General features: G+C 31.4%; 1 protein-coding gene across 1 annotated transcript in view; it reads left to right on the plus strand.

Moving 5' to 3' along the window:
- Positions 1–5,397: 5,397 nt before the first annotated feature.
- Positions 5,398–24,343, plus strand: part of LOTGIDRAFT_102587 (hypothetical protein) — a gene marked incomplete at both ends in the record, with an annotated part of 43,584 nt that continues 24,638 nt past the window's right edge. Inside the window, 3 exons of the mRNA XM_009045739.1 lie at positions 5,398–6,213; positions 11,854–11,948; positions 12,143–12,205. Of these exons, the coding sequence (XP_009043987.1) occupies positions 5,398–6,213; positions 11,854–11,948; positions 12,143–12,205 (974 nt within the window). The remainder of the gene's footprint in view (positions 6,214–11,853; positions 11,949–12,142; positions 12,206–24,343) is intronic.

Below are 24,343 nucleotides of genomic sequence, written 5' to 3' on the forward strand. Positions count from 1 at the left end.
TTACTTCAGGTTCACTGACAGGTTAGAGTATTTCATGACATTTACCAGTTTTAACCAGATATGATCTTTATGCTTAGAGACATGTTACTTTGTTGTTTTGGACATAAAAATATAGATTTTGGTCTTATAAGAAGATCATACAACCAAAATTCATTCAAGTGTGAAGATGTTTCTTGACTTTTTTTAAGAGGAGGGTCTAATTGACATTTCTACCTTCTGAGGTCTTTAGTTGTATTTTAACAGCTTTATCAACATGATATGAATCTCACTTCATATTTTGAAATAAACTCAGTTCTCACTATATATATGATTATAGGTGTATTATAGTATGCACAGAATTATTGTCATATGTCACTGATGTTCACATCTGATTAGATTTATTGTGTCTCATTTACCATCAGAACTGCCATAAAGATATATTTAAAGTGCTTTATTTTGACTGCAATAAACATAATGACTATAATACATTAAAATAAAGGCTTATTACAGTTTAGAAATTTCTAAAGACTATAATATATTTGTATTAAAATGAAAGATAGGGCGCTTCACCTCATTTATCTAAACAAAATTAAAATTTCAATAAAAACTGGAATATGATGTGCATGTGTATACACTATTAACAGATTGCTGGTCGGTTATACCTGCAAGCTGTTAGGAAGTATTTATGTTATAATGATTGATAATTAGATTCTAACCTAAGACAAGACAACCTTATTATTATTATTTAATTAAAGTAGGGAAAACCTTGACAATCTGTCCATCATTTTAAGTAATGACTCGATGATTAAGAATTTACCTGTAATAATGAAATATTGATTAAATCTATAAAGTTATATTCCACATTTATTTATTTAACTTTCCATGTCTAAAAGTTGTCTAAATATTTATATTACCACATTTTTGCTCTTTGTGTACTTCTTTTAAGAATATTTGATAGGTTTTTAGTGTAATGAGGTCAATGTTTATAAACTTGTGGTCAAATGTGTTTTGCTTCTGTTATTCTCTGCTAGGACCAGTAGATTTTTATGAAATGTGTTTGATGGAATAGCTCCCTGTTGATAAATGTTTTCTGGTGCCATTGCATGAAATGAGAGTTTTTGGCAAGCATACCCCAAAAAGTTTGGCTCCTTTGCCTTTGTAGCATCTTTGAAATTCTGCTCATTACATGTCAGTAAGCTGTTTTAACTTCGTATATATTAATGTGGATAAGTAAGTTAAATTCTTTACTAGATTTTGAGGATATTTTGAAAAATAAAAACTATCACCTCCAGTTTTTCAGTAACTTTTCAGATGATTTTTTCCATTTGGCTAAATTATTGTTATGATTTTGTAAAAATCAGCAATGTGACCAATGTATACATGTAGTTAGCAGGACATTGAATTTCATATAACCTAATCATTCTGTTGAAAATTGAAATCTGATGTTGGAATCCTCTGTCTATCAAAAATGTAATTTGTTGGATGTCTATATAAGTAAGGACAGTAAAGATATTTTTAAAGAGAGTATACTGAATGAAAGGATAAATAATATAATCTACAGTCCCCAGGCTTTTACTGATAAAAAACTGTGTACAGACTTGAGTCATTATTTGATGATAGTAGAATATATTTCATAATAAAAGTCTATATAAATTGATAAATTTATGATAAATGATAAACTATAAACAGTATGATATAAGTTATAATTTAACCTCCAATGATTATATTTATCTGTATCACCAGAATGAGTGCATGTTGTATATGATTAGTAATAGAAATATTTTCTACAGATAACATATCATTTCTCACCACAATTTACATCTTGGTTCTGACATTGCATAGGGTGCACCTAAATTATTATTGGCAAATCATATAGATAATGGTGAAAGTATGTTTCACAATTCTCAGCAAATAAGTTATCTGAACAGTCATATAATTTAAGAAAACTGCATTTTAATTTAAAGTTTTATGTATGATTAAATTCATAATATAAAGTTACAGGGTCTGTTTGATTGGGTTCATTGGTCGTCAGGAAAGAATATTTGTAGTTGATAGTAAAGAATATGTATGTTGTGTTCAGTTTATTTTACTGTAAAGCTTTGTCATTATGATTCTGATGAATCTGGTTTTTTTGAGTAGTTTGAGTTTTATCAAGAGAAGAATTTGAATAGTTATCAAAAGTGACTGGTTGTTCTTGTATTTATGATCAGTGAACTGAAAGATTTGTCATCTGTGTCGTTAGTCAAACATATACAAGATGGATGCAGTTCGAAACTGCACTTGGTTGTTGATTTGTTTTCATCTATATTTTATTTTTTTTTTGCTGGATATTTCCTGGATGATGTATCAAGGATTGATATATTTAATTAGACTGTATCACTAACGAAGGTAGATAATTAATAAAGTCCGATATTTTGATTGATGAGCAATCTATAGTGATGGTGTAAGATAAGTTTTTTACCTTCTAGATATCAATCTGTATAGTAGAGTTTTCTAGGCAGATCAGAACAAATGAATTAATGATGGAGAGAATGCCACACATTCAGATAAAAGACATTTTCAATGGAACATTAAAGGCAATGGTTCAGCATTTTCAGGATTAATTGGTTCTTGTACTAGAACTGCACGACAATCCCATTATCCCTTCTAATATACCTTAAACTTCCAAAAGTGGATGATTCTGCTCTGGACATGCACATGGATGTGAATGATCACATTTCAACGGTGAGCGGTGAAAACTATTACTTATTAGCTTTGCTAAAAAATTCCATTTCTCAGACTAATGTAATATTGGTCTAACCGATGATGACCATGGTCATTTTTCAATGATAAAGTGACATTAGGTGCATATTTATTGTAGTGATCACTTTGGTTTAAAAGCAGAAATACAGTACTGATGTCTAATCTTACAAATACATGTATATAACAGTTTAAATAGGATGAGTTCATTTCTCTACTTGTTAACCTCACTTTATTATTTCACTTAAATTACTTCACCCAAATTCTTTATATTTATTTATTGATTTGGAAAGAATGTTTGAGTAGATTTGGATCAATTGCTTTCAAAGATTTTCTTTCACAAAACAGTTACCAATCAATTATAGATTGTTTCAACTTTAGAAACTTTTAAAACATTTGTGTAGTAATTTTTTTAAAAACATGTGAAGTTGATAAAATGGCTGAGTCATTTGAATTAGGCCCACACATATAAAATATTTCTTGATTTATGGGTTGGTGTATTTGGGTCAAAATGAGATCAGACATAAACCAGATTACATTACATATACTTTTTATGGGCTATGGCTATGGAATTCTTGATTATTTTGACATCACAAACCCCAAAATATTGTCTAAGCAATGATGGGTTTTGGTGATGGTATATGTTTGATTAAGTGAAATATCTCTGTATTTCTGTAAATCTTGAACAGAAAAATTGCTCTTGGAAACTTTGCTCCATTTCATCAGTGTGAAAGGTTTACATGGTTTAGGATTATGTCCTTGTTGTTCAATCCTCTTGCAGGCTTGATATTCACATTGCTGAAAAATGAAAAGAATTGGTGTTGTTTTTCTGGTAAAATCTTGTTTAACACTCACTTTATGTCTGCATTGTAATTGTAGATAGCAGAGCAGTTCTCTTGTCCTCTTCATTCAAAGTTCCAGAGCTTTGTATGCAAAACATCACTAATGAGATATATCAGGTAGAACAGGCATGTCTAGGGTGTATGAATAAGACAGTGACCTAAATACACTACTAAAGATTTATGTCAGATTATTTTTGTCTTTTAGTCAATGTTTTTCTAATCAGATGTTGTATAATTAAGACTAATGGTAGAAATGGTGGTTGGAGATATCTAGTTACCAGAATAGTCCAATGATACAATAATGATAAGAAATATAACACAATTATTACTTCAATAATTCTCCCAACTATACTGGTTACCCACAATTCTGATTGAAATACAGCTTGAGATGTTTTGTTTTGTACATTTTCTGTGGGTTGTTTTATTAATTCTCTGTTTGATGTGATGGAATATTAGCAAACAGTAGCGTAATTATTTACGAGAATTATAGCACTGTTGAAAATGCATTTCAATTTGGTAAACTTGCTAATTCTCTGATCTACACTTGATATCTCTCAATCTCTTACAGCTATAATCAGTTCAATGATCTTTTCATAATAAGATTTTTCAAGGCTGGATATTGTGCAAATTTTGAATTCAAAGTATCCCATGGCATAGTATGGACCTATGAGGACATGTTTTAAGCAAATAATCTTGAAATGTCCTGCTGGAATGCACCCTAAAGTTTGACAGCTAGGCTAAAGTACATATGTTGCAATATTAAAGTTAAGTGTAATAATGTAAAAAGTTTGAGCTATAAAAACAGTTTGATATTGAAGTCTTTTCCTCATTGTTTGTTTACTATATAGTATAATACCAGTGCATATTACATGTGAAATTTTCCTCACTTGAATGACTTGTCTATTCATATAAAGTTATTCAACTGTAAACAAATTGTGTCATTATATTTTTACTTGGGTCACATTGTGAATTAGAAAATATATCAGTTACTTTGTATTTATTTGGTTATTTAAGTTAAGGTTACTAAATATACCATGTAGACGTCTTGATATAGAATAAGATTATTTTTACATAAGCCCCTTTAACAACATGCCATTATAAAGAGCTGTTCTCGGTCTGTGGTAAAATGTGCCCATTTACTTAAGTGGTGTGTAAATAGCTCTTTAATGAAATCGTTCTCGGCACAGTGGAACTCTTCTTGCAGAAGAAGTTGAATTTAGTTCCGTGTAGTCACCCTTTATAAACAACAATGGCTCTGAATAATGATGAAAAGGTGAAGGTCACTGGGCTGAGGACGGTTACTTTTTACGTAACGCCATTTTGTATAGTCGATTCTGGGAACTGTATCGATATCATCTCCTCGAGGTGGGCTAGAATTTTGATAGTCCTCAGAACGAATACCCTTTTGTATTACAAAAAAATTATCTGTTTCGTCATGAAACCATTTTGAAATCAGATGATTTCTGTAATGCAATAGGGGTTAATTAATCCATTCATAAAGGCTGTTCTATATTTTAGTTTCATGTTGATTTGATAAAACATAAAAAGAACGTAATTTCCTTCATCCTTCTAAACAATCACTGAACTGTATGAACTGTAGAATTTTGAATACTATTACATATTATATTGAATTTTTGTTCTATTTACAGAAGTAAGAAGTAAAGAAGATGGAGCTGACATCTACTGTAGGTTGGCAGTGTGTCAGGTGGAAGATCATTTAGCAGTTGTTCACACCAACTGCCATGTTGGATTTATCATTTCTTGTGTTTGTTTATGTTTTTAGTTTATTATGGCGTTACAACCAACAAGTGAGATCCAAATTTTGCGTCGTCAAAGTATGGAGACATACATGATTCGAGTCTATACTGGCTCACTCAGTCAGGAAAGTGAATTTGTTTCTGTGGAGGCAGAAAAATCAACAGCATCAGTGGATATCACTAAAGTTGCTGTTCACAAGTTGAAAAAATTAGGAAATAGTGATAATTTTGAACTCGCTGAAGTTTTTATTTCAAGTGGTCAACTGTGTAAAGAACGAAGATTGGATCCAATGGATACCCCTGTTGGAATCCAGCTTCTCTGGCCAAAAATTATCAATGCTGACATTGACAAAGGTCAAGGTCTTTTGACTGGATACCGTTTTTATTTACGAAAGAAAGATCCTGAAGTGTCTCACAATTCAGGATGGATGGAGTGTAAAGATACAGATACGTTCCTGATGTCATTTCTAAAACAACCAATCGGTAACAAGGAATATACTGATTTATGTAACCTACCGAATCTCAATGAAAAAACTCTTCTAGAAAATTTAAAAACTAGGTTTAGCAATAATTATATTTATACCTATGTTGGATCTATACTCATTGCTGTCAATCCCTTCAAATTCTTTCCTATCTATAATCCAAAGTGTGTCAAAATGTACCAAAACAAACGACTGGGAGAGTTACCTCCTCATATCTTTGCAATTGCTGATGCAGCATATTATACTATGTTGAGAACTAAAAAGAATCAGTGTATAGTGATATCAGGTGAATCAGGTTCGGGTAAAACAGAAAGTACAAACTTATTACTGCATCATTTAACAGCGTTAAGTCATAAAGGATTACATGGTAGTGGTGTAGAACAAACTATATTAGGTGCTGGCCCAGTTTTAGAGGTTTGTATACAATTTTTTTTTCCTGGTTATTCATGTTTATGTCCAACCTAAGGTCCAAGTTAAGGTTCTCTTCAAATATAATGTTTATTTGGCAATATTATGATAGGGGTTATTCTGATTTCACAGCCATGGTTCTGGAAATGCAGATCACAAAGAAAGACTCTTTTTTCATAACTAACAAGTTTATTTCAAAAAGTTTCCATGATGTTAGAAAGAGTTTAAAACTCAACCACTAAGCGCACCTAAAATTACACTTCTCTACAGCTTCTTGATGTCAAGGATAATGAAAGGAATGCGAAAAAAAAGTGTTAACTATATAATTTCTCAAATTTAGAACACACTCCCATCTTTAACACTACAAACTTTTTTTGTTGAAAATTTTAAGTGAGTTGTTTTCTAGGTTTTAGATAAGTTTTGTAAAGGCCAGGTGTAGGTCACAGGGGTCAACTATGTTAATTGTCACAATCCTCTCTTTTCTTGTCAACAATTTTTATTGTCTACTCCCTAGTTCATTACATGACATACCTCTTCTAATCTGCATAACATTATGGCCATCATAAAATCTTGACTCCTACTAAACCATTTTTATGACATTAATCTACAGCAATTTACTCTTGAAATATTAAGTATTTGATTTTAAAATTAAAAAGTTGAATTAGGAAGTGATCCGTGTGAAGAAGGAAAATGTTTAACCTTGTTTGATAATTAACTTTTATTTGGGCAAGACAAATTTTTTGCAAGTTGGCAATTAATGCTACTCAAACGATAAAGAAAGGAATTAGGCCACAAAAGAGACATCTGTTCAGAGAGATGCTATGTTAAGCCACCCTGACACTTGCCAAATCTTTTTCCCAGCAATGTTCCGCAATTGTTCTTGACAAGGTGCGCCATTTCGGTGCTTTGCAGCGGTGCACATTGGAGTGCAGCTTTTGCAGCTTGTTCATGTCATGCAATATGCATTGCAAGACAAAAAAAATTTGCTGCATTGTCAGTCAATTGCACTACATATTTATGCTTAGATTGATGCATGCCAAATTTTTGAAAATTCTGTTTGACATGGCATTTATCCTTCACCACACTCCTCATGCTAGTTCATAAAGACTGTAATCATGCTTGAAGACCATGTCATTGAATGGACAGAAACTGTGTCAGGGTGGTTCGATATTCATCCCGAAGAAAATGTCTTATGCCAGGTAAACATAAACTCACTCTAATCCTAGATAATATTATTTCACAGTGCTATTTTATGTATGGATACATGTATTTTGAATAATTGTGTCAAAATAATTCCTTGAGAATAGCCAAAAATATGTTTGTTTTTTAAGATGCATATCTTTTGTTCGTTGTTAGGACTTAAATTACTATCAAAACAATTCATGCAGATGAAATTAAACACTTATAATAGAGAAATCAAGTGCAATGTGCCTAAGGGATATAGAATAAGTGTATGTCAAAATCTAAACTTTAGAGGACATATCCTGTGATATTGAATTGAGATTATTGTAGGGTCAATATTTTATAATTCAACAACAATCTGACAACAATCCGTCTGTTCTCAAGATGGGTTTCACATGCTCAATTCTTCAATTTGTAGAAATGATCAATATTTTGCTTATATTTTCCTTCTCGCTGCAGACTGTTTTATGTTTTTATGTGAATCTTCAAGGTTAGAGTGGAATAGATATTTGAATAACCTGCCTATGAACATGTATACTACATGAATACTAAACTAATTTATACATCTAAGAACAGAAAACCAGATTGATAGCTATTTCCTTATGTTTTAAAACTCATCACCTTTAGTCTACAAACTGTATGTGGTCACTTCAACATCATTATTAGTAATGTCAAAAAAGTAAATGACAGTTTCATTTCTATTTGGTAAAAAAATATCAGACCAATATATGCTATATTGAAATAATGTCAAATTTGAGTGTGTCAGCTTTATTTAGAGGTAATTTAAATGATCTAGATGTCAATATAGAAATATAAGAAATAACTTCAATAGAAATGGTTGTTAAGAGTTAAAGGATATCCTGTTCATTAGAACCTTGATATCTTCCTGTATTATAATACACATCTAATATAGTTCACATAGAAATTGGAATCTCAAATATCCTGGCAATGGTACACAGACCAAATGTTTCCTGTAAATACTATACCTACTTTAATGGTACCAACAGTTTGCATCTGTTCTGACTGTGTTTTATAGAACAATGTAGATATCACAAATTCTTGTCAGTATTCTTTGTTTTCTGAACTATTAGTTGCTCCTGTTAAGACAGTCTGCTTATTTTACCCTTACACCTTTAATCCTGATGTTAGATGTTTATTTCCTGTCTTGATGACCATATTCATGTACTAAACACAAATATTGGCACCACGATCTGAGCTTTAGTCAAATTAACAGTTCATTCCATGATAACGCTTCAGTTCTCAAAAGGAGGAAGATCTTTTTGGAAATGATGTCAGGTGGGGTGAATTCTGGTAAAATAATGTTGATATAGTTAATAAACTTCTTTCCTGCAAGTTCTGTGAGTCGTATCTGACAAGTATGGAAGAGAAGCTCCATCTCTGAACATTGGTACCCTTTTCAGTAGTTTTGGTCGCTTTTTATTTACATAACATTTCATTGTGATTTTAAACCATTTTGAAGAAATTGGAAGAAAAGGATTTGGTTATTAATACATATAATATTAGAAGAATATAATCTGTATATTAACATATTATAGTGATTACATAGTCTAGTCAAAATATATAGAGTTAAGTCTTGCCTCACCAAATATTACCATATCAATCTTATAAGTCAATATGATTGAATAAATAATTATAAATATAGCCTCCAGCTTAATATAGTTCATAATCTTCTAATAATTTAACACCCCATTGATCAATTTATCTCTAGCTATGTTTATTTCTGCTGACTAAAATATATAGATAAATCCTCAAGACCTGTATTCAATAATATTGTACTGCAATTGAGCTGTTTGGGCGAATGACAATCATAAATCATCTCAATACTTCTATTTATTCTGTTTCTTACTTCATGATAAAGGCCAGTGTTTCTGTGAGAATACTATTCTCATCTAACTCTATCATAAATATTTTTTTAAATGCCCACATTCTATAACAATCACGAAATCCATGAATTTAGTGTGACAATACTTTTTAAACTTTACTCAATTCATAAAGAAGAGTTTTTAAGCCTTCTGCTTATAATGTCATTTTTTAAGCATAAAAACATCATTTGACATCTATTGGTAGTTAACATAAAGCTGTCTTGGTAATGAATGGTAGATTTGGTTGAGTACTCTGGGGTGTGTCTCTTTACTTCACTGTCTTACCAATAATTTGTCACATGATGTAACATGGTAATGTCAATATAGTTCAGAGTTATTTGCATAAATTGCTATATGCATTTACTGCATTATTATGATTAATTTGTTGCCTATTATACATTTTATTGTCATTTTGAATTCATGTTTTAATAAGTTTTTTATTTGACTTCCTCTTTACAAACAACATGAAGTCTTTTTGGTTTAGAAACGTTATCATGTGATAATCTGGATAGCCACTATTGGTGCGCAGAAACGCTCAGGCAGAACCTAATCAGTAAACCATTTTCAGAAGGTTTTTTTTTTTGACTTGCAAAGTACCGGTACCTTCTTTTAAATGTGTCTTGAGGATGTACTGGAGCCATGTGCAAAAATGCAACTAAAAACACATGGTAGACATATTGTGTGTTGACCAGTATGATTGTGCAACCATAGTTACACCCAATTACAAATAGTTTCTACAGATGTAGAAAATATTAGTAAATATACATGTATTTATTATTATTGGCACTTTACTTCCTGTACAGCTAACAATGCAATGATATTTTATCATTTCATAACATTCCATCAATATACACTTTCCATTGTCTACATTGTCATATGTTAGATTCCAGGCTTTTGTTGATATTTGTCCTGTTGGTCTTTTTTTTATGTTCTGAGCTTCAGAAGATGGTACGTGCTGATAGGGAGACACAATTATGCTTATTCTTATGGAGCACATGATTCTACTCTGCAACTGGGATGGTCATCTTGGCGTTCCAATCAGAGAATCTACATAACTAATTTATTTATGAATTGTAAATCAGACTTATGGCCCATCTGCACTGGCGATGATCATTGATTTCTGGCTTTTTTTGACTGATGTTTTGTCCGAAATATTGGTAGACAATTTTTTCTATTTTCACAATCAGTTTTGATCAGTAAGTCAATAGCTATCTTTCTTTGAAGCTTTTTTTAAAATCATATGTTAAATAAGGCTACTGTTAAATATTGAATCATATTATCATTATCTACTATATTTACTCTTGTATATTGATATAAGTGTTAATCTTACACTTAAACAATTGTTTTGATTTAAAACAAAGATAATACACAGATTATAAAGAAAAATATCTGTACAGTCAAGTAACCTAATTTCGTGGAAACCTATTTTTTGTGGATTTCCAGAAAGGATTAATAATTTGCATGAGCGACCTTGCGTGACCTCCGCATTAGTTTGTTTTAATAATCATGGGTTTTCTGTACAATATCAGCTGGTAGAATTAATCCAGTAGTTTCAAGCAAGGTAAAATGTATTAATCTATACTTTGACAAATACAAAATGGCGGATTTCAGTTATTACCAAACGTCACCATTTTTTATCGGCCGAATTTCCTTATAATCCCAAGCGGTAATCGGAATTCCAAGTGTCGTCTGCTAGAATGTAGTCCAACGAATGAAGTCACGTGATCAACTAGCGGATTCCGTGTCAGCAGAAAATTTTTAAGGAACACAAAGTGGGTCATATTCTTATGTTGTTTCAGTGACTTTTAGCAATAAATCATGCTACGTATCTTATTTTGTCAGTCACTATTTCATTTTAAAATCGTGGTTCTTTGAAGGAATTGTCACTAGTTATAATGAATTGATATTAAAGATAAATATTTATAATATAAAAGTTAATTATACCACCGGGTATCCATACAACGTGTTTTTCTAGACTTATTTATAGATCAAACATTGTACACGAAAATAGGTGACGCATTCTGTCGCCGGTGCCGAGTTGGTTGCTCATGAAATATGGCTCAAAGTGAACGATTCATAAAGAAAATCAAAATAAACCAATTTTAATTATTTTGTAGAATATCTGAGGAAACATCCAAGACATAAAATATTTTTTTCGTTTTTTTAACTTTGACGAAATTTGGTGTTGAATCCTTATATCCACGAAAATAGGTTACACCACTGTCCTAATTCCAGTCTTTAGTTCTACTATTGCTGTCTTGTTGGCATCATACCAACTAGTTTTCTTTTTGTATTTTAACATCAACTCTAAATTAATCTGGATGATTTTTAAAACACAAAATCATGTCTAATAGATACACAATTTACTCTAAACAGCAGAGGCATAGGTAGTAGACAGAGACTTTTCCAAAATTCCTCAGAAAAAGATGAGTTCTTCCAGGGTATTATAAAATATATGTTTCAAATATATAGAGAGTTAAATTGATAGTTAGGCTGGGTTACTAATAGTCACTATAGTATATTTCTTTTCAAACTGTAATTAAGTATTCATTCACCATTTTAAAGTTTTTTACCATTTCAGGCTTTTGGTAATGCTAAAACTGTCCACAACAATAATTCTAGTAGATTTGGTAAATTTATTCAAGTAAATTATAAAGAAAATGGAATGGTTCATGGGTATGTAGACTAATGCTAGTTGTTTGTCTGCAGATCATTTGAGTCTCAGAAATGTTGAAGTTTTTGATTACATGTTGCCAATTAGTTTTTGCAGAAATTATATTAGTTCTTATATCAACAAGCCATCTTCTGGTATATTAATGTTTTTGATGAGATTCCATGTATGTATTTCAATATTTAATTGTTACTTTCAGGGCAATTGTAGAAAAGTATCTGTTAGAGAAATCTCGGATTGTATCTCAAGCTAAAAATGAAAGGTAAGTCAAGTTTAAATCTTTGATCTTGCATTAGTTAATATCTCTTTTAGTATAGTGTAACTATGGAAGGTGATGCTGACTTGTACAAAGCTATATCTAAGAGATTATTTATTGAGACTTTCACAGCTCTTCTCATCAATGGAACAACCATTTCTATAAAAAAAAATTGCCTGCAACCTTATGAAATATTGTTTTATAATGATCTTTAAACATTTTTTGATAATATATTTGATTGAAAACCTTTATCTCCATCAAGAATCATTCAGAAGTTTGGTTATAAACATGCACTGTTGGCACCATTCTGTTAAACAAGAATCAAACATTATCCAGAATCAGTTGTCTTGAAGAGTAATAATTTATTTAAAATGCTACATCATCAATTTATTTTTATACGTTTAAAACACATACAACCACAATGTTTTGAAAAACACAACATAAATCTATTTAGATAACTATTTGTATAACACCTTAGGCAATATATTTTATTATGTATAAAACAATTGGCTACCTCTGTTTATATACAATATAATATTATAATAATATACACCTGAATTATATATCTATATAGCATGTTGTCTTACCCCTCCTATTTTACTTCAAGGGGTAGCATGTTTGTTGTTCTTTTCTGAGGTATATAGCGAACACTCTGAAACGAGAAGTACCATCAGATGTTTTGTAATTTTCAATGCCTATCAATACCCTAACTTAATTCTGATGTAAAATAGTTTTGGTAAAACTTGGTCTGTATGACATTCAAATGATTAACAGATATCAAGAGAACTATATTCCATATCTAAAAGATTCTGTGAATAAATTATTTAGGTGTCTTATTCTGTGAATGATATTGAAAGACCTTATCAAATATTTACTTCCACATCATCCAGATTGATATTATTGACATGTGCTTTCAGATCAACAGTTGCAGTATTGCAAAACAGTTGTTTCACTAAGAGGGTAGATGGCTTTCAAAATTTGTTGTTGAAAACTAGTAGGATTACAGTGGTAATTTGCATTGTTGTATGGTCATTGTTGCAAGATACAATTCGATTTTACAACTCATTTATGTAGATGATTTTTAAATAGTTTTGATCCCATGGTAACCACAGAACTCTTGTTATTGAGAAGATAATAATAGTATGTCAATATTAGGTTAATTAAATGATATTAAAGACATTAAGATATCATTATCATTTTATCATCTTTATAACCTTTCTGTTATATCATACTTATCTGTACTTATATAGGTCTACACCTACGTCTATATACCTTAATATACATCCTTTATCTTAATATACATCCTATATGTAGAACAAACTCACAATGAAAAATATTAACAATATCAGAAGTTCTTGGTTTCCAGCATAAAAATGGAGAAGTCCTAAATTGATGACAAAAATCCATGAAAAGACTGCAATTTTCACTCTTGGTCTCGCCTAAATGGGTTCGTATTCAAATTATAAGTACTGCTGTGTCTGCACCTGAAACTTATCTAGGCTGTTGTGTCTTCCAATATTGTACTGTATCCATGATCTATGGATTTGTCCAGAATTTTAACCCAGAGATTCACATCTATAGGCCTATAGACTGTCTTGTGAGATCTTTTTTTTTTCTTCAATTGCAACACTTAACGACTTACTTGTAACATAAATATATACATGTACTTATCTTTCTTTCATTCTTGGAGAAACAAATATTTGAGATGTAAGTCCTGAAAGGTGAAGTATATTTTAGGGTTTTTATGTTGTAAACATGGAAGGTTTATAGAAATGTCAATTGATAATAAGATATAATTATTTGTTCTGTATGTTTGTTTATCAAATTATACTGTGAATAGAAAACATATCTTTATTCTGGCTTATATACAGACTTTGGTTATCTGTTCTTGGCAAAATGAACAATTGGGGCACCACTTATCTCTATCTACTACACTTCTAGAAAGGAATTTGAAACATCATGTAAACTGCTTTATGAAATTTTCAGACTGGGTGTTTCCATTGGCATTTTTCACTTTGCCAATGACATTCGACGTCTTTTTAATACTTACATATTTTTGTTTGATTCTTAAATTTGTACACAACTAATGATCTTGACCAGGTTTCACAAAATTTGAACTGTTTTAATCTACTGTTAGGCTGGTCATGTGATGCTTGAATTTTTGCATCTAAACTGGGATTTTATTTCTTAATTTGAGGTCACCTTACATCTGATGCTAGGTCATTACTTGATTTATAGTGATATTGCAATGTAATGAAATGTGTATCCGTTATCATAAATTATAATTTAAGAGGGAGATAAGACAGAGTTCCTTGTCCATTAGGTTATCTTTTCAATATGAAATGCTTTGTTACTTCATCTTTAGACTATATAATGAGATTCCGGTTCACAAAAAGAAAATATCTTAACGCCCACAGACATTGTTCAGCATGTTGTCAACAATAATATAAAAACTCTATTTTGTGATCAGGAAAATACAAACTATGATGAGTGTGGTGTATGTAACAGAAAATAAACAAAACTGCTTAGTTCTCCTATTTACACTTTGTTGTGAAATTTTGATAGATTTTAGATAATGGTTGAATTTTTTTTAAATTTCCTCAATTTTTATCCTTCATTTTGTGCAAAGTCACTTTCATCCTTTTTAATAAGTTTAAATTTGTATTTCATCAAATACTACAGTTAGTTTTGAAACTTTTAAAGAGTTTTTTATGCAATATTATATAAATCATATAGTATAATTGTTATTAAGGGGATAGGCAAGTAGTTTATGTGTCCATTCAAATTCTCCAATAAATCTTGAATTGTTAATAATATGAAGAAAAGAAAACATGTACATCATATTCATGTTAAGAATATCTAGTATTTGATAGGATAATAATTATTTTGTATCAGTTGGTGACAGGTTTAATTAACATAAAATTATTCAAATAATGTTTATATACTATATACAAGTGCAACCAAATACAACGAATTCATTTTCAAACGTAATCTTATCTAATGCAGGAAAAACAGTTCAAACAATTAAATGAATCTATTCATGAATTTGAATATTTGAATAAGCAGCTGTGTAGAGTGCAGTAGATAAAGAGATATTTAGTGAAAGAGTTTATCATTTACAGACAGTATACAGTTTAAATCATACAATTTAACTGACTTAAATACACCATCTATTCATATTAGGCTTATATTCTAAACGATGTCAGCTCAACTCATGCTGCTGACAGGCAGTCAAACACACAATCCAGATTTGGAAATAGGGTTAAGTTGAGGCTTATTAGAGATACAAGCCATCTCAATAAACAAGAGCAAGTTCCTGTTGTCGAAGAAAATGGGGAATTCAGAATCTCAATTATTTCATGCAGTGGGCAGTCAGCAGTCTGGCAAAACATAGGTATTTGCAAGTTCCATTAACTGAAAGATTCTCAGATGATAAAGCTTTAATAATGCCTATTGCTGCAAGGAAGAACTTGTTTTGGTACTGGTAGAAATATTTAATATTCTTACATTCTATTTATTACTATATATACTAATGATATAACAATACCATCAGGACTAATGAAAGAAAATATTCAGCCTGAACCATTAGTAGTCAAATCATTATCAAAATAGGTCAGGTATGTAGGTGTTAAACCAAATTTATGACATAAATGAAGTGTTGAAATATTTGCTTGATCTGATGATATTTCAATCTTTCTGTTGCTTCCATCAATTTATAGCTTCACTTTCTTCTCTTTCATCATGGGTTACTATCAGATATAAATATTCTCTCCACTTCTCTCATTGATTTTTATCATTCCCTTATTTCTGGCTCTAGTCTTATCTATGTGTTAAATAGGTTCAAACCTGATTCCTTCATTATATTCTCCAAATAGGTTCTACTGTTTGGGTTTGGTCATATCACAGTGGATAAGTAATGACACCATGTTGCTAGGCATGCTGAGTCAATCAAATAGAAGTCTCAGTTTGAAGTATTTGTTCAATACTAAGAATAAGACATGGGGCAGCTCTGTCACTTCCAGATGCCAATATTGAAGACAAAAGAAGGAACAAATATATTTTACAAGGATAACAACTTAAGTTCGTAGTCAAGGATACTTTCTACCAGCTGGTCCTTAGCAAAACCTCTTTGGCATTGATCTTTTCCTGATTATTCATACCCATTGTCATCTGGGTTGACTTGAGTTATGAGTGAAGCTAACCTATTCAAGGTTAGGGGACTTTCACATGCAGAAGACAGACATGAGAACCTACTACCAAGTAATGATGTCATGATAAGAATCAACAATTAAACTGAATGTGCTACAGAATCCCAAGTGTAAAGAGAGTTTGATATTTCAATGGTGTCTAGTCTAATTGAGAGAAATTTGTCTATATTTCATTATTCTATCAATTTTTCTGGTCTTAGTTTTAATAAGAGTTAAGTGTAAGAAATTATCAGACAGTTATGAATCAATATCTTACAGTTCTGTTGTAGCTTCATGTTTTACCAATGATAATCTTACATGGTAATACAGCACAGATATTGATTAGGTCTGAGACAGGAGTATATAAATGGACATTACCTTTCAAACAAGAAATAAAAATACATTATCCTTCATAGAGGAGCTAGCAATTAAATGGAAATTGTACCTTAAAATGAGTTGTTTTTGTGGGGTTTTTGAAGTATAGAGTGCCCTTTAAACAGAATTTTATAGACATTTCCCTCAGGACAGTAGTTTATAGATAGACATGACCAATAGAAAACTAGCATGTAGATAGACACTCCCCTTTGATCAGGAGTTTGTAGAGACACATTCCCCTTAGATCGTAAGTAGACATTCCCCTTCAATCAGGAGTTTGAAGAGAGACATTCCCCTGAGATAAGGAATTCGTAGAGAGACCTTCCCCTGAGATGGTAGCTAGATATTCCCCTGCGATCAGGAGTTTGTAGAGACACATTCCCCTTAGATCGTAACTAGGCATTCCCCTTCAATCAGGAGTTTGTAGAGAGACATGACACATGACCAATAGAAAACTAGCATGTAGATAGACACTCCCCTTTGATCAGGAGTTTGTAGAGACACATTCCCCTTAGATCGTAAGTAGACATTCCCCTTCAATTAGGAGTTTGAAGAGAGACATTCTCCTGAGATAAGGAGTTTGTAGAGAGACCTTCCCCTGAGATGGTAGCTAGATATTCCCCTGCGATCAGGAGTTTGTAGAGACACATTCCCCTTAGATCGTAAGTAGACATTCCCCTTCAATTAGGAGTTTGAAGAGAGACATTCCCCTGAGATAAGGAGTTTGTAGAGAGACCTTCCCCTGAGATGGTAGCTAGATATTCCCCTGCGATCAGGAGTTTGTAGAGACACATTACCCTTAGATCATAACTAGGCATTCCCCTTCAATCAGGAGTTTGAAGAGAGACATTCCCCTGAGATCAGGAGTTTGTAGAGAGACCTTCCCCTGAGATTGTAGCTAAATATTCCCCTGCGATCAGGAGTTTGTAGAGAGACATTTCCCTCAGATCAAGAGTTTGTAGAGAAACATTCCCCTTTTTTACAAATTGTGCTCAACAATACCCATTGCCAGGATTCTAATGATATTTAATACTTTTAAGAATTAGAAAATATGACAACAAAAAGGTAGCTACCTACTGCTGTTGGTTTGACAAGTTTTATTGGAAGAGGCTGTAGTTTACAGATAGTATGTAGATAAAACATGTCCTGTGTGTATAAAGTGTGAGTCCAATATTAATCAACATCCACTATCTGTAATATCATAGATAATAGATAATTACCATCTTAGATCTAGATTACTCATTATATAAAGTTTATTTCCTCATTTATAATGAAAAGTTAATTATCTCCGAACAGTTTTTTTGGATTTCTGGTTTCATCTTGCAATCTTCATTTTGTAAGTTCTTGGGGATTTTTTTTTTTATTGGTATTTTTATTTGAAGATAATCAAATCATTTATACTGATAAAAGAGGGTATATAAAAAAGATCAAGTAATATTTCAGTGCCTATTTCGTTCCTACTTCAATAACTGAAATTCTGAAAAGTTTGTAAAAGGTATGACAGTTTTGACTAGAATTGAGGATGGGGTTTATTTCAGAGTTCTGACAAAAATAGCTGAACCATATTTCAGGATTTGTTATGATGTTCACTTGTAGGTATGTGAGGAGAAAATATTACAATAAATACAAGCAAGTCTAATGATTGGTATGTTCTAATATTGGCACCAAGTCAAAGACAACTTTATCATTCCTGGCAATGTGATAATAATCTCATCTGTACTCTTGAAATTGAATTACATCTGATCTCCTCATACCAATTTTCAAAATGAATGAGATTTTTTTTAGCATTTGCTACTATCTTTTGTTTTAAGTCATTTGACATAAATGGCACATGAAAAATTTTCTGAAGAGATGTCTAAGAATTTGATATCAAAATATTCCATTGAAAATATATTTTTTATTATGACAGTGTTGATGGAATGTATGACACGAGATAAAGAGAGGTCTGTTTCATTTTTCTTGGATTTGTAAACAGAAAAAGATGCTGTTTGTCTAAGATGAAAGACAAGTCTTAAGTTGACTTTTTGTAAGCTCTCCAAGGAACTGCATATATAATTTCATCCTGATTTTGAACATGGTTTGAGTTATCTAACACCTTGGGAAAACATGTAGTTTGTAATTTTGTCTGCTTATGTTTCCATTAGTTACTATAAATAGATCTTCAGTGTCAATTTTATTTTGGGTGTTGCTCTGAGTGATATGGGCATATATTTTATAGCATATATAGATGTTTGATATATATCATAAAAATCTGTACGAGCAAAATCATGCCAAATTTGGAGCAATAATTGTATAGTCACATTGTATGAGAAAACCTGCTGATTTTGCCTGGAACTCTATCAAATGTTTGCATGATGAATTGATTTGTATGAAATTTCTGGAATTCACCCTGCCTGCAATGTTTTCAAAAATGATAGCTAGCTTTCTTTGACGGCCTGAACTCTTTCAAATGTTTTCATCTTTTTGTAAGCTTTGATACCCTATAATGTATTGGTATGTTAACCAGACAAACTTTGCTCTGTGAGAAATTCTCCATGACTTTTGTCTGAAGTTCTATTAGATATGTATGTCATGTTATGGAATTATTTTAGGTTTGAATCTTTCTATTCCTGGTGATTCCAAGACTAAGAATAAGTTTAACCTATAGAAGAGCAAATGTGTAGGAGTACTTGTATTAATACTACTCAACTTCTATTGTCTGTCTTTTTACTACCAGATTCAATCAATGAGAATCAATACTTCAATTGCTCTGCTGCTACAAATTTCTGAAAACTAGTCAAGATGGCTGTCAAATTCCAGACTGCTCTTTTCATTCTTTTAATTTTCAATCTTGGTATGATTTAATTTGTAAATAAATAATTTCACATTAACATTATCTTTTGGTGTAGAAGATTTTGTTTATTAGTGGATGTTGTGAGCTATGTCAGATATTTTTAAGGAACAGTTGCAGCATTTTTTGTGGTTGATTTTAGTCTTGAATATGTAAATAGTCTTCAGATGTACTAGAAATGTATGAAAATTGCATAATTCCTTAAAAAGAAAACTTCAAACTAGAAATTTTACTCAGTATTTCTATATGTTTTTCATATATTTCACAGAGTATCTAAAATTGATGAGTCGTCATTCTAACATTCAAATGCGGATAATTCTGGACACACATGGATTTGACGGCTCTAATTTCAACTGTGAGGTGTGAACACTATTACTGAAGAGAATCATGTTTCTGAGACTAAAGTTTGATTGGTAAAAGAAAATGGTGCATCTGTCTCTTTAGGATGAAATGGAAATGCTGAGACAAAACATTTATACATAACAAATCATGTGTATATTGAAAACACTTGACCCTTTGCAAGGTAAAAAAAATTCTTGAATTTTCTTGAACTATACATTTGTTACCAAACCCCCCTCTCATGTACATACCAATAGTATTCAAATGTTGATAGTGAAATTTACATATTTAAATAAAGTTGTTATTCTCCTTAATTTACTCTCTGACGTCAATACTTGTAAATCTCTCAGATATTTACTCAGACTTATTACTGACTGGATTATTTAATATAATAGGAAGGGTTAGGTTTGTTGGTCTTATTTTCCTCCCCAACTGTGATTTACAGTTTTCATACTCTCTTTAATCTGAATACTTGCTGACATGAACTAGTTTCTGTCATATGTTATTAGCAGTTATTGGCTTGTGTAGAATCAAAAATACCAGGAATTTTTATGTCACTTAAATTCCCATGGAATTGTCCCAAATCACTAAAGTTATCCAAACGTATGAGAATTAGTGAAGTTTGTCTGCTAGTAAGTAGATGTGTTGATCTAACAAGGGTTTTGATTGAACATTATATGTATTATTGAAATAAATGAATTTTTTTGGTTCTGAAAGCTGCTGTTGTTCAGTGGCGTATGACTGACCAAAAGAATTTGGTCAAACTGATGGAATGATGACCAATGACCTATATACCAGTGCTATACTTGGGGTTATTTAAGACCTGCCACAGACAAGAGGAACTAGCTGAGCTGGCTGCCTCAAGACATCGGAAGCTGCCTTGAAAGGCTATGTTGAAAATATCTATCCTGTTTGATATTTTCTGCCACAAGAGGCCATTTTAGGGGATTAGCAAGATGCTCTTCTTGCGGAACTCAATAACAGGGACATAAGTCCATTTTGATCAGTCTTGTGACATAGATGCAGTTCAAAGGTTCATCAGTTATTATCGTATGGAGTAAGCTGAAGATTTCCTAATAAGATGATAGCTCTCGTTTGTAGTGGAAGAAGCAGTGATATTGAAGCTCAGCTGACAGCGTCTCGAGGCAGGCAAGTTCCTATAGTCTGTGGCAAGCTTAGGAGAAGAACACATGGCATGAAAACAATCCAAGCTGAGTTTCCCCTGTGCTTACAGTATGGAATCGCTATTTTTCCCCCGAGTTCCTTGAAATAAGATACAGAAATTCAGGATATGACTACTGCTACTATTTATAGACTTGAATCCTTGTAGATGAGTATTATTATAACTGTGTTAAATGCTTCATTTATTTTTATATTCAACCTGACCTTTGTGTGAGAGTTTCATCACCTATTCACCTATATATTCATTGTCATAAAAATTCTTTGTTTTACTAGGTTTTTTATAAAAATCTGGTGTATTTATATAATGAACGCTTAAGTGTTTACTGGTAACACTAGAAAGAGTAGAATGTAAACTAGGTGTTATTCAATGAAGTGTTTGTGGTACAATGATGCACTGTGGTACATGATCGAGATATATCACAAGGACAAAACCTCAAACCTCCTTCCTAATCACAAAATATATGAGAAAACTAATAGTGAGCCTATGTTATATTTGAATTTAGGAATCTGCATTTGAATAATTTGTCTTGTAGCCAGTATATCTTTACCATTACGTCATGTACAGGGATCCAGGACCAAAAATCGATGTTCTAAGCAGTGCACATTTCTACCATCATTATTTAAATTTCACTATGGTCCACTTCCAAATTATTTGAGTAATGTGTCTATTTATAGGAAATGTACCTATTTATTAGTATAATAATTAACTAGTTACTAGCTAACTGATGAACCTATCTTGTCTAAATACTTTTATCATGGATGGTATTAGTAGATACCAATATAATAAAAGTTTATCTTGGACTACCATCTTGTTGATGTTACATGTTCAAATCAAGACTTATCATTCTATATACTTTGTTTATTATTACCTTTATATTGACTTTAGGGAATATGTTGATTTGTAAAAAATCCTTCCCTAGTAATTCAATATGTTGTTTTGGTTCCTTTACAACTGGCAGCTGGCAACAAAGTATTGAAGATGCTCAAGATTTCACTCCAGAAATCTCTTGGATTTTTTGTTTGATGGGGTATAGAAGTCTAAATGTATCTATACCAGCTGATTGTACTGAAACTTATATAAATGTGCATCTATCACTGATATTGCTTTTTAATTCAGAATAGTGCTACAGATAGATAAAACTCAATCAGCTGGGAAAAGCAAATGGAGAAGGCGTAATAATCAAAGCATCACCCACATTCTTGGAAATAAAACCAATTCATCAGCAATGTTCTGAAAAATACTACTGATTTATGAGGTGTATTCTGGTAAAAACAGCCAAATCATTTTGTTGCAAATACAACCAGTTCATCAGTCATGTTTAAAAAAATACAACCAGTTCATCAGTCATGTTTAAAAAAATACAACCAGTTCATCAGTCATGTTTAAAAAAATACAACCAGTTCATCAGTCATGTTTAAAAAAATATAACCAGTTAATTAGCCACCTTGTGACAAATTCAAACAAATCATCATGCATGTTACAATTATACTTATATATGTTTAAAGCCTGGCATGATGTAATTCAATATCATATCACCAGTCTTTCTTGGAACTAGTTAGGTCTATGCAGAGTATAGGATGGTTTAGGGTGGGTGAGTTGTAGTAACTTTTAGCTTTGGCCTGTAATGATTTTAGCTGTTACATTTTAACTGAACTGTGACATTTTACTTCCTTAACAGTATCTATTCTATAATAGATCATTGTTTCTCTCGAACAAGGATTGAAAGATAATATTGGGAAATAACTTACTAGTATTTTATTCAATTTTTTTTCCATTTTAATCTATGAAACATGAAAGATTTTGTCAACCTCTACTACATTCAACTAATCAGATCCACTTCTTTTAAATTGTGTGTTTGAAGTTAAATACACAGCAAGTTTTTGTAGCTTTACATGATCGTACCTGTACATTTATATTGCTTATTGCATAAGCTTATATTTGCAAAGTCAAGGATGACATGCAATTTTTACGTAATCATGTTCAAGTAATCATGTTAGTAATACTAGTAAATTATGACCTGTATGTTTCTAGTAATCATATCAGTACATACCTTAAATTCATTCAAACTTTAAATTCTGTTCTTTTTTATAGTTTTTCATAATCTCCATGAACTAAAATAGATGAAGTATTCAAATTTAGTCATAATATATCTACAGACCATTGAGATTTCCACAGAAAGAGTACCAAATACATCATCACATTGAACAGACATTCAAATATGTAATCCAACTATCAATTTTTCTCCATTGTTGCAATCCTCTTTGTCAGACTCGAAAAAATCTCCTTGTATGCTTACTGACATATTTGAGATACTTTGAATGAGATTTTGCAAGACTAATGTTTAGATGCACAAACCAGCATTAAAATAACACAGGATTGTTGAAGGTGAAAAAAGACATTAACCTTGAAGAAGAGTATTTACTGTATAGTTGTTCAACTTGGCTACAACATCATCTGTTTGTTTATCTCTTGTGTAATGTATTTGTTTATCAATCTAACATTCAGCTAGTGTAAAAACTATATAAGAAAGTACTATATATGTAAAGCTAGATAACTTATTATGTTAATAGTACTGAAAGTGACAAGACTATGCTGTGTGTTCAGAAAATTGATAATAAATGGCCTTAATAAAAGCAGACATCTCAGATCTGAAATCTATGCATTTTGGATGTTTTGGAGGCCTTGGCTTAGTTTCAGTGAAAGTCTAATAAGGGAGTTTAGGTGACTCAGCAAGTTTGGTAACTTAAAGAGTTCTTCAAACCCAGCACAATTGCCTCTTTTTGATGCTGTTGGGACTGAAATGGAAATGTTAAGTTGGTTGGATATGAAAGTTTTAGGAAATCAGGTGATTTCACACATTACTAAATGTAAAAACTTAGATCAACTGACAGATATGTAAAATAAAGGTAAATAAAATGAAGGTCAAATAAAAGTACTTTTACCAAAAGGTATTTTCTTTTGGCACACCAAAAAAAGTACATTTGCATGTAACAATTGTAGCAAATTTAAAAATACTTGTTACATCTTATTGTTTTCACATTTACAAATTTTTTCAACCCACCAAAAATAATAGTTTTAAAGATATATATTATAAGTATGTAACTAAGTACTAAACAACATAATATTATATATGTGTGAATTGTTTCTGTTTTTACCACAGTATAACAATAAACCATTTTAAACATGACTAATTAACTAACACACTACTTTTACTTTATCTTTTACCTTTC

Source organism: Lottia gigantea, assembly GCF_000327385.1.
Source record: "Lottia gigantea unplaced genomic scaffold LOTGIsca_1, whole genome shotgun sequence".
NCBI classification, from domain to species: Eukaryota; Metazoa; Mollusca; class Gastropoda; family Lottiidae; genus Lottia; species Lottia gigantea.